The 11641-nt window shown below is 40.8% G+C and overlaps 1 protein-coding gene across 1 annotated transcript in view; it reads left to right on the top strand.

Moving 5' to 3' along the window:
• The window catches only part of LOC104949539 (regulator of microtubule dynamics protein 2-like), a 16974-nt gene extending 6395 nt beyond the window's left edge, over positions 1-10579 (top strand). The window contains exons 2-4 of the mRNA XM_010775904.1: positions 6467-6542; positions 7088-7165; positions 10466-10579. Coding sequence (XP_010774206.1) covers positions 6477-6542; positions 7088-7165; positions 10466-10573 — 252 coding nt within the window. The 5' untranslated portion in view covers positions 6467-6476 and the 3' untranslated portion in view covers positions 10574-10579. The remainder of the gene's footprint in view (positions 1-6466; positions 6543-7087; positions 7166-10465) is intronic.
• The last annotated feature ends 1062 nt before the right edge of the window (positions 10580-11641 follow it).

Raw genomic sequence — 11641 nt, forward strand, 5'->3', positions numbered from 1 at the left:
GCGTCGTGAAGAGGAAAAAAACGTATATAGGTCGCACCGGACTATAAGTCGTATTTATTCAGATATTTATTTTCAAATCCAAGCCAATAACAGACATTTACGGTAAACTGGAAAGGGAAGTTATTAACTACACAGGTCCGGTATGTTAACGCAACACATACCTTCTACCTGGAGGCTGGCTCTGCGAGTCGGGCTAGGGTGGCATGCTTCTACCCCTTGACGCGCTCCGACGGAGGACTGCTGGGACAGACGGGGCATCTCGGACGCACCCACTGAGCATTCGGCCGCTGGGCTGGTAGGGGTGGACCCTGCGCCGCACCGGACACAAGACGGCGGGCTAACAACAGACGGCTAACAAGCTAACAAGACGGCTAACAACAGATGGCTAACAAGCAGCTAACCCGGAAGAACCGTCCGCTCTCTTCTTCGTTTTTTTCAGTGGTACAGGAGCAGCATATAGTTGTCACAAGCCTAGAGCGCCCTCTGGTGGCTGTAGACGGTTCATGTCAGTCAGCATGAATTGACATTTAAAACATATATACGTCGCTCCTGACTATAAGTCGCAGGACCAGCCAAACTAGGAAAAAAAGTGCGACTTATAGTCCGGAAAATACGGTATGTACACACGTAAGGTCATCATCTTAACAGTTTTGTATCCTCATCGAGCATCAAGTTGGCATGCCTATTACAGCTGAATGCTGCGATTACCATCTTGTTCAGCAAAACGCCTCACAAACTGATTAAGATCCAAAGCTTTAGTGCGTTTTGATTCAATGCTGAGTACAGCCAAACTTGACAGTCTCTTCTCTGTCATTGTAGACCGCAAATACCTCATTCCTTCCGTCTACTTGGGCTCCGAATGCGCCGTCCCGTTCAAATGAAACCGCCGCCAATCACATTTCCTCGCTCGCGCCAGGACCGGGGGAGGGGTTACAAGGCTTGCGTCTTGTGCTGCATTCACTTGCACTCGGACATTAGGGATTTTCTCTCATAAATGTCCGATGAGCCACAACTTTTATTTAAAAAAACAAAGCTGCCAACTGGAGTGGCAAGTTGCCACTTTTACAGCCTTTTTGGCGAGGTGGGGGAACTCGGTCTCCACAGACAGCCAAAAGTGTGCAAGTGACATTTTCTTCCAGACGCTGTTTCCTCTCTCACTTTAGGTAACTTAAAAAAAAATCGATCCATGTTGCCGCTCGCATAAGGTTAGCTGAAGTTAACTAGCTAGATTTCACTGTTTCTCTTTATTTTTTTCTCCCGCTGCGCCTCCCCTGAAGCTCTGGGAGGCGTGCCTCACACTTTGAAAACCGCTGATCTATACCAAACAATACAATACAATAGCTGCTAACATTGCGTGTAAGTGTTTAGCCAAGCCGATGGTCCACTAGATAGTTAGCTGTTCCTGTACTTGTACTTGTATTTATGGTGAAATGCTTATCCAATACACAGGCTCCAAATAAGAAAAGTTCCCAGTCTCATTCAAAAATGTTTTGAGCCAATGTTTAATTTTCTCACTTTGTTATTGCTTCGCCCTGACGACAGCCGAGGCCAGAGGCATAATGTGTTTTGGGTTGTCTGGCCGTTGTCAATCTCATTCTTGTGAACGCGATGGATATAAACAGCAACTTAATTAGTTGGGGGAAGCAAACGACCACAAGGCAGTTTTTCAAGTTCAATTGTATATAGTCAGGCTGTGGAACTGCTGCAAACTATGCAAGACTCTTATTACATCTTTGACAAGAGCTCAAAATGTTATTTAAAATGTAGTAATCAGGTGTAAACCAGCATTTCCTGGCTCATTTTCTGCACAGCAGATATTAAGTCAACGAGGATGGATTTGCTCAAAGCCTTAACATCCAGCAGTCTGTTTTCATTGGAAGCTACAGTAGGAAGCATAACTGCAGACAGATAGCATCTCTGATGTTGTGGAGCTCCCAACTCATAGAGTGCCAACCAGTGGCAGCATGGCCGCACCCTGCGCTTCCTTGAGAAAACAAACACATCCTTTTTGTTCCAATTCCAGAGAATTCATCACCATATGTTTTCTTTGGAGAGTATATTTTGGGATCTTAGAAGTTATGTGGTTGGTATTTGTTGTTGTTAATTTAACACCGCCCACAGTAAGTAGGAGCAATGACAGTAAGGTGTGTTGATGATCTTTAACATTTTGATTACGTAGCTATTGGAACATTGTCAACTGAAGTCAAATGGCTAAGTCTTTGTTTTTTCTTTTCAGTAAAAACCTGCTAATGATGCAGTCTTTTCTCTGTGGTTTAATCTATCAACATGCTGTGCCTGATCACAATTCAAAGACCAAACCAGAAAGAGTGTGGACAGCATAGGAGAACGTAGCTCACTGATAAACCCATTCACACATACCAGACACTTCAACACACACGCACGCAGATTCCATCTACCATCACCACCATCATGTCAGACGACACTGCTAGATGACCTTTGGGCACGCTGATCCTTTATATAAAAGGTATTTGTGTCGCTCTGTGGTGTTTGACAGAGTACCAGCAGGATTAAATCAGCCTTGCAGAGAAAATACTTTGATCAGCCCTCTCCGCTCTTCTCCAAAACGTCATGCTGACTTACACATCCCCAGATGAAATATCTCTTTGTTTCACTTCCACCTGCCCACTGGTCCAAGGCGGTGTAATAATTAGTGGGCAAAGGACTAAGGTGATGCAGCTTATCTCTGCTGACGGAGAAGGGTTGAGTGTTGGTGCTTTTTCATTCCTTTTGGTGTCTCATTGTTAGTGACCCAGAAAAAAGGTGGTGTGACTGGAAGTACATTTCTCTCCAGCACTCCCAACTCCGCAAAACTTCACTGCTTGAATTTTATACCGTAGTAAGTCAGGACTGGGAGTCCAAAACCTTGAGTCTGTGTACAATTTGCACTGACCTACAGGTACAGTATTAACGTAGAGTTCCAAGGTAACTTCAATCAATCAATCAATCAATCAATCACTGTTTATTTATAAAGCCCAATATCACAAATGTTACATTAGTCTCAGTGGACTTCACAGTTTGTACAGAATATCAGTATGACAATACAACACCCTCTGTCCTTGGACCCTCACATCGTACAAGGAAAAACTTCCAAAAAAGGAAAAACCCCAGAGTTTAAAGGGGAACATGGAAGAAACCTCAGGGAGAGCAACAGAGGAGGGATCCCTCTCCCAGGACGGACAGACGTGCAATAGATGCCGTGTGTAAATCGAAAAGATAATACATTTACATCATAGGTAGACCAAATGTTTGGAAATGCATGTGTCTATCATAAGAAGATGAATCCACGAGGATGTCAACAATCCTGTGGGAGCCATCAGGGAAGTAGTATGATGAGAGTCGGGCAGGACCACAGTGACAGGTTCAGCCACGACTTGAAGTCCAGGACTCAAATACAGGTATCAGGATAGAGGATCCAGGACACAGGACCGCAGCAACAGGATCAGCCAGGACTCAGGATCCCGGTGTAGATAGAAACCAAAAATAAATTTGGGGGAAGCTGGGTTATTCGGAACATGAGAGTACACAGGTACAGACAGACAGAAGGAAGAAGTAAGGTCCCCCCCGACAAACTAAGCCTATAGCAGCAAAACTAGGGGCTGAATCTAATCAGCCCTAACTATAAACTTTATCAAAATGGAAGGTCTTAAGCACAGTCTTAAAAACGGATAGGGTGTCTGCCGCCCGAACACAAACTTCCTAGTAGGACAGTAGGGTATAATGAGTTCTTTAAGGTAAGATGGCGCCTGCCCATTAAGGGCTTTGTAGGCGAGAATAAGAATTTTAAATGATATCCTGTGTTCTATAGGGAGCCAGTGTAAGGCAGCCAGAACAGGAGTAATGTGGTCCCTTTTCCTAACTCTGGTTAGTACACGAGCTGCAGCATTTTGAATCAGCTGAAGCGACTTAACTGACTTCTTGGTAAACCCTGATAATAAAGAGTTACAATAATCCAGCCTTGAAGTAACAAATTCATGGACTAGTTTCTCTGCATCATTTTGATGCAAGATATGCCTGATTTTTGCAATGTTACGTAGATGAAAGAAGGCGGTCCTTGGAATTGATTTTATGTGGGCGTTAAAGGATAAATCCTGATCAAATATAACACCAAGATTCCTTACAGTCTCACTGGAGGCCAAATTAATGCCATCCATAATTAGTATATATTTAGATAGTTGGTTTCGTAGAGTCTTTGGGCCGAGTACAATAACTTTAAAAAAAAAAAATTGAAGGTCATCCACGTTTTTAAGTCCTTGAGGCAGTCTTGAATTGTATTTAGATGATTGGTTTCATCAGGCTTGATGGATAAATATAATTGAGTATCATCCGCATAACAATGGAAATGTACAGAATGATTCCTTATAATATTGCCTAACGGAAGCATATAAAATGTGAACAAAATAGGTCCAAGCACTGAGCCCTGTGGCACTCCATGGCTAACTTTGGTAATCAGCTCGCCGGTGATTTGCAGCTGGCGCGGTTGACCGCGCATACGTGGTGAACTGCGTGTTAGAAAATATGAGATTTCAGACTGGCTTACCTGTATGGCAATAAAGTGGCAAATGCCGGATGGATGATAGGCTAACCTTTTTTTAAACTTTTAAAAAATGTCAATGCCATGCAATCTACCCACACTACCTTTGACGTATTGGGCACCACTGGTTTAGAGGGAAGAATCATTGAATTCAGTTGTTCAAGGTTTATGGCTGAAAAGCATTCTAATTTACTATCTAGTGTAATATTAGAACTTACATTTCTGGGAGCTGTTGATAACACTATACTGGTCAAAGGCAAGAGGTCATTGATTTTGTTTCTAAGAGTAACAATTTTATCGTTAAAAAAGCACATAAAATCATTGCTACTGAGTGCTATGGGAATAGAAAGCTCAATCAAGCTATGGCTCTCTGTCAGCCTGGCTACAGTGCTGAAAATAAATCTTGCATTATTCTTATTCTCATCTACTAATGAAGAGTAGTAAGCTGCTCTAGCTTTAAAAAAGCCTTGCAGAGAGTCATTACTGTCTTTTGCTATCTTCTACAAGCTTTCAGTCCAGAGAATTCCACTAAGTTCTCAAGTCTGCCTGCATCATAATGATAAGGCAAAGTGAAGATGGAGGTGATCTTGTCAAGTGTGGCCAAAAATTCAAATTTCCTGAGCAACCGGTTGAGTTGATTGTGTGATGTTGTTGAAGTTTAAGACACTGGACTCTTAAGGCTCAGCTCTAAAAATGCATTATCCAGTAATCCAGCTTTTTATTTTAATAACCTGACATATGTTTTAAATATGTATATGATAGTCTGCATTTAATCGGTAATATAAAAATGACCCTCTGTCATATCATAGTTTCATATCATGTACTTTTGTCAGCAGAATTAACTCTTCAAAAGACTTTTTCTTTTTATTCCTAGAGGGAGCTGGGAACAATTTAAGTAGAGCGGAAGCAGAGTGAACCAACAGCACCGTGAATAAAGAGTTGGCTTGCAAATATATGAACATGTTCTAATGATTGTTCTTGGGAACCTTCTCACTGTTGGCACTTGCCTGTACTGAGCAACCAACACCCACAAAGCTCTAGAGAGCTGTAGATCAGAGCAGGAGAGTGGGTGTCATCAGATCTGTGCACCGGAACAACAACAACACCGACAACCTAGAAATGTTCCTGACCCAAAGTACATTTTGGTTGTTTCATAAATTAATCTGCTGTATAACTACAAGGGATATTTGCTAACGTAAACCCTCGGTTGGGTAAACACATTATTGACAATCCTCGCTTAAAAGTATTGTTGAGTAAAAACCCTATTGTTTTCGTTCCGCATTTAATATCCCTGACCACTTCTGTAGTATCATTCATCCATTTGTTAGCAAATAGCCAAACCCTTTCCAAATCTGTTTAACCTTTAAACAAGCCCTTCGGTTAAGCCATGCTGACTCCTTCCATGTCTCACACTTGTGAATGTATTAATCTGTGTTTTCCGATAGGGCAAAGCTCATTATTTTCAGTTTGTATAGAAAACATTCAATCGGTAATCTGTTTATTTTGAGTATTAAAGAAAGACATTTTAAAACCACTCTTTGTTATGCATGTTGTACTTTTGCATTAATTAGAAGGTCTCGCATATTTTTCTTGGATACATTTTTAATCTCTACTTTTGTAGTAGAAAGAGGGAGATAGAGAGGAGGACATTTCCTGATTATCCGCGGGTTTGGGAGTCGAACCCGCTTACTTGGCAGCGGACACCTCTTATGCATACAACATTTGATTTTGGGGGAAAATGCCATTTGTAGTGGTCATTGTCGTCTTGCAGCAGGAAATACGGCAGCGATTTGGTCCAGAGGATGTCAAATCTGTAAAAATGTGTTAATGAATAACCTGTTAACAATGACCCAAAGAGTATAACCTGTCGACACATTTTACAAAACTAAACAACATCATACTGTTTCTCCACAGGTACGCCATCATGTGTGGAATAATGGCAGAATATGACACAGTGCAGAACAAAATAAAGAACGGATACATCTTTAAGGTAAGTTCAATTTATATGTTGTGTCTGGAAGTGTTCTGAAACTAAATGAAATGCTTGCACTATTATTTGTATACTTTTTTCATATACAGTGTATGTTGTATATAGTTTCTCCTATGTAGCAGGGAATGGCTTCGCATATAACTTAAGCCTGTAAGCCACTCCTACAGCCTTTGGGTTGCATAAGCTGGAGTGTGGAGCAACAGCACGTAGCATTTTATCTTCTGTCAGCAGCCTTCACAAACACTGTGTACCTGCAAAGCAGGTGAAAGAGAAAGCCATAGAAGAGGAGAGGGAAGATATGAAAGAGGGGAGAAAAAAAAGCCTGAATCACAGAGAAGAAGAATGGAAAAGAACGAGGGTGGGTGTGTGCAAGCCGGGAGTGTGTGGTCGCTCTGCGAGATCGCGTGTGTGAGAGGTGTTTGTGAAATACTTGTGGGTTGGTGAAGCAGGACAGATCAGGCCGGAACAGAAGGCAGTGGAAATAGCAGCCGTGTCATGAATCAACAGTGAAAATGTTCTGTCTGTCTGTGTGCCTCCCCTCCCAGGATCATCTGGATAAAGCCATTGAGCTGAAGCCACAAGACCCCTTGTCCTACTACCTGCTGGGCCGCTGGTGCTACGCTGTATGTGACCCCCCCACCCCGACACACGCATATCTTTCACATCACTTCTCACATACACAAACAGTGGATTTATGGAGGCTGTCATGTCTGCGTGCCACTCTCCTCCCTCTGCTAACCCACACATAATTTCCCCTCATTCTTTCCTTCTGTTTAGGTTTCCCTGAGGGTTGTTATTCTCTCGGGGATATTCATAGAAATCTGCACCAGCCATTGTTAGCTTGAAATCAAAATCTGATATCTTATATTCATTCTGCTTATGTGCTTTCAGTGTAGAAAGTTCGCCCATCAATAATTTAATCACCAACAGCATTTATCAAAGTATTTAAGTTAAATTATTTTTAAAGGCTGAAACTATATTAGATCATATCACAAAAAAACGTTGTTTTTGTTCATTTTTGGTATATTGCAAAATCACTATTTCTGACTGTAAGCATTTATTTATTTTTGTTTTAATTGGCATCCCATTAATAACAAGAAAAACCTAAATGTATCATAGGGTCTGAAAAAAGTACAAATTTTTACACCATTTTAAATTCACACAAAGGCAAAAAGGAAACTGTAAAATATTGAAATGATCACAGTAAAACTGCAAATCACAATGATAACAATGAAAGCAAGGAAACTATATCTAAATAGTCAGTCAAGCATTTGATACAGCTTAAAGATAACAGCAGTACCCTTAACAACAGCAGTATATCCTATTTTTGAAGAGGGCCTTTGTGCCTTCAGGTTTTTCTTTGATCTCTTTTTAAAAACATATGAACTTGTTATACAGTTATTGTTATGGCAAACCATGGCATATCTCCATTCCTCTGAACATGACTGTACACTACATTAGTTTCTGAAACAGGAAGTGAAAAACAACCAGTTATGGCGAATGGCGATTACTAATATATGAAAATTGTTGGTGAAATTGATGGTACAGGACATTCATGAGCTATTCATCATGAAACTCAGTACCAGTTTTTAAAGTAACTGCCAGAAAGGAAGTAAGATATTACAGGAATGGCTCTGATGAAGTTATATACAACTAATCTACACTGTTGAAGCCAGAGGAGTGAGGTACTGTGCAGATTTAGTGGAGCTATAACACCTGATATTTTCAGTTTATGGGCTGTCTCTGGTGCTCAACAATGATCTACTGTTTGTCACCAGCCAGCGGTTCTGTTTGAAAGGTCCTGTGATGACGTCAAAGCAACGCTACACCTTCAATTAGTAGGAGATTTAGTGCGAGGCAGGAACATTACATGTCTGACCCCGTCTTACTACTGGCCATTTATATTTTCTGTGAAATTTGTCAGAAGAAAACAATGGTGTATAGAAGAAGAATTGGATGAAACCCTCTTTATTTTTGCCATACATGTACACGCACACAGTACAGCACAGCGAAATTGGACCTTTTAATTGAACCCATCCTACCATCCCAGTTTACCTCTTGGGCCCTGGTCCTTGAGCAAGGCACCGGACACTAAAAAAAACACAAAGCCGACAACCTATTCAACAGTTGGGGTACATAGTCCCACAACGTTGCCCACTGTGTTCTGGACATTCAAGAGATTACTTGAACCAAGTGGAGAAAAAACCCCAAAAAGGTGTCCTGTTTACTGAATGTCAACCTTACTGCGATCAAAACTTTGCCGTTCCCCAGACATTTGTACAAATCTGGATCCGGGCTCCTGGCCAGGGTGTCCGTCTTCTGAGATAAAGTTCAAGTAGCATGATGGGAACTCGGCTCCACTGTCTCCTCCTCGTTAAGAAAGTCCATTGCCTCTCGAGGATCCGTGAACTTCATTATTTTCCTCCTCCATGTAAAGCACATCTCAGACGTATACGCGAGGGTAAAACGTACATCCAGATTGTGCAGCCGGCTTCTTACATCAGTAAACTATCTCTTCTTCTCTGCCGTCTCTTTAGTCATGTCGGGGGGGAAATGACAACTTGCAGCTTCCCTAGATTATACCCTCCTTGTTTCTATATTTCTCCCTTGCGGTGGCCAACACCCAATCCTGCTCGAGAAACCTAATGATGATTGGCCTGGGTGGCCGGCTTTCTTCAGGCATTGGTATCGGGGCTCGGTGCACCTGCTGTGTTCCGTCCATTTCAATTGTTTCGATAGTTTTTTCTGCCAATATACTGCTCTGTACTCCAGTGCTAATGCACCAACACATTGTTTGCCGACAGCCTATAAAACATTTTTGAAATGGACTGTCAGTGTTCATCACATTTGGGCTATACACACACACACAATGGGGTTTTACATTGATTGAATTCATAACATTTCAATGTCATGGCAGGTTTTGCACTCATGATGCATAGACAGTACAACTGCTTGCAAACATGCTCATAGACTCAAGAAGCGATTGGATTAGCCACTCGAACAGGCACTTGACTACTTTAAATTAACTTCCGTGTCAACGAAGTTCATTGTAGAATTTTCCCTTCATGTAATTGAAAAGTTGTAATTTTATAATGAAAGGCTAATGAAGTTATTAAGAAATGTAATCAAGGGAAGTGTGTTTGTAGTGTCTTAATAGTTAATTAAACATCACCTGAAAATCTTGTTCTGGCTCCATTCGTTTTTAAGTGCTGTACTGGTGTTCTGTTCGTTGGGATCACCGTCACAGCCCTGCTGGGTGCGGTGACAGGTGTATCAGAACAGCCAACCCCACCCAGCAAGTGGAACAGGTAGAGCATTCAATTTGACATTGTGATTTAAAAGAACACACTTTTCAGATCAACTAAAGAAAAAGGGTTTGTTTTTTCAACGCTAACCTGTAACCATGTAACCAACCAGGTCAGAAACTCCTCAATGTGCATCAACCTGATATTTTCATTATTACAATCTTGATCTTTGAGTTTTATTGATTCAAAATCATATTTTGTTATCGCGTAATTGACTTTCAAAATGGCAGACACGGATTTCCTCATTTCTGTTCTCCTCTTAACATTTTAAACCATATAAGTATCCTTGTATGTTAAATATAATGATGGGATGATTAAGTTATGTTATGATGATTATATTACATGTTTGCAATACGAATATTGTACTGTGATTAAAAGTCTATAGAGTTCAATAGCTAAATAATAATATAACATATATATATATTGACTATATCCAATGTTGATTTGCACATTTGATATATAATACTATAGCGACAAAATAATCGCGATCGGATCATTTCCCCATATTTTTTACTTTTTTAACTAGAGAAAAGTATGACACTGCTATTTGGCATTGTATCAAGTTTCTCTGAATCTAATGTGCAGAATTGTATTTGAACTTGTGGTGTTGTCTTGCAGGTGGCTCAGTTGTCGTGGATTGAGAGGAAAGTTGCTGCTACGTTATTTGGAGACCCTCCAAGTGCCACAGTGGAAGATGCACTAAATAATTTTCTTAAGGTACAGTGACACATTCCCAACACTCTCCTCCTAACATACATTGTATTAGAAATACTACATATATATATATTGGTATATTGGTTAGCCGGCCGGGGCTTTAGGACAAGCTGTGTGTGCGTCATTCTAACTGACCAATGGTAATGTTTACATGGATGTATGAACTGCCCCTCGATTCTATTGGCTGTAACGGTTACAAAGAGATGTCAATCGCCCAATTTGACCTATGGGTTCCAGAGATACGGCCATACGTAATGCATGCAGGTCTGACTGCCAGCTGGCGCACCATTACGCATGTGGCCGAAAAAGGGTATAGAGGTCATGGTGCCAAAAATGTCAAAAACAGTTGTATTTGGATGGAATGAATATAGTGATATTTCAATTAAATAAAAGGAGTTTTACAGTGTGGTACCTGAGAAAGGTTGTTTTTTTAGGCAGAGATTAGAATTGAATTTGTTTTACTATGTTCAATCTGAATTTACTTTAAAGGGGACCTATCATGCAAAATGCACCTTTGTGCGTCTTTTATACATGAATATGTGTCCCCGGTGTGTCAGGGAACTCACCAAATGTCAGAAAACACAACACTCTCTCTTTTCCTCCATACCCAAATCTCTAAAAACGGGACTTTAACGGATCTGATACAGACTGATCCAGATTTGAAAATAGTCTTGACGTCAGTGACGAGGAGCTATATATAAAAAACTATAGTAATACGATATATATATATATATTAGGGCCGGGACTTTAACGCGTTAATTAAGATTAATTAATTACACAAAAATTAACGCGTTAAAAAAATTAACGCATTTTAATCGCACTTATTTTTGCACCGCGGAACGTTTCTCACTGGATGAGTTTCAGGGGTACCGATTATACTGGAGCACCAACTAACGTTCATTACTTCAGACAACAACAAACCACAGTGAACAATAGTCAAACGTGAACGAAGAAGCTGATGAGACCGCTTTGGTTGGCCCCGTGGATGGGACATTTTGTTTTAAAAAACGGACGGAGGGAAGAGTCGATAAGAGCACAGTTGTTTGCAAATTATGCAAAAAGGAATTCGCATATCACCGC

The sequence above is a fragment of the Notothenia coriiceps genome, unplaced genomic scaffold, assembly GCF_000735185.1.
Source record: "Notothenia coriiceps isolate Sejong01 unplaced genomic scaffold, NC01 NC01_scaffold00016440, whole genome shotgun sequence".
Classification (NCBI taxonomy): Eukaryota; Metazoa; Chordata; class Actinopteri; order Perciformes; family Nototheniidae; genus Notothenia; species Notothenia coriiceps.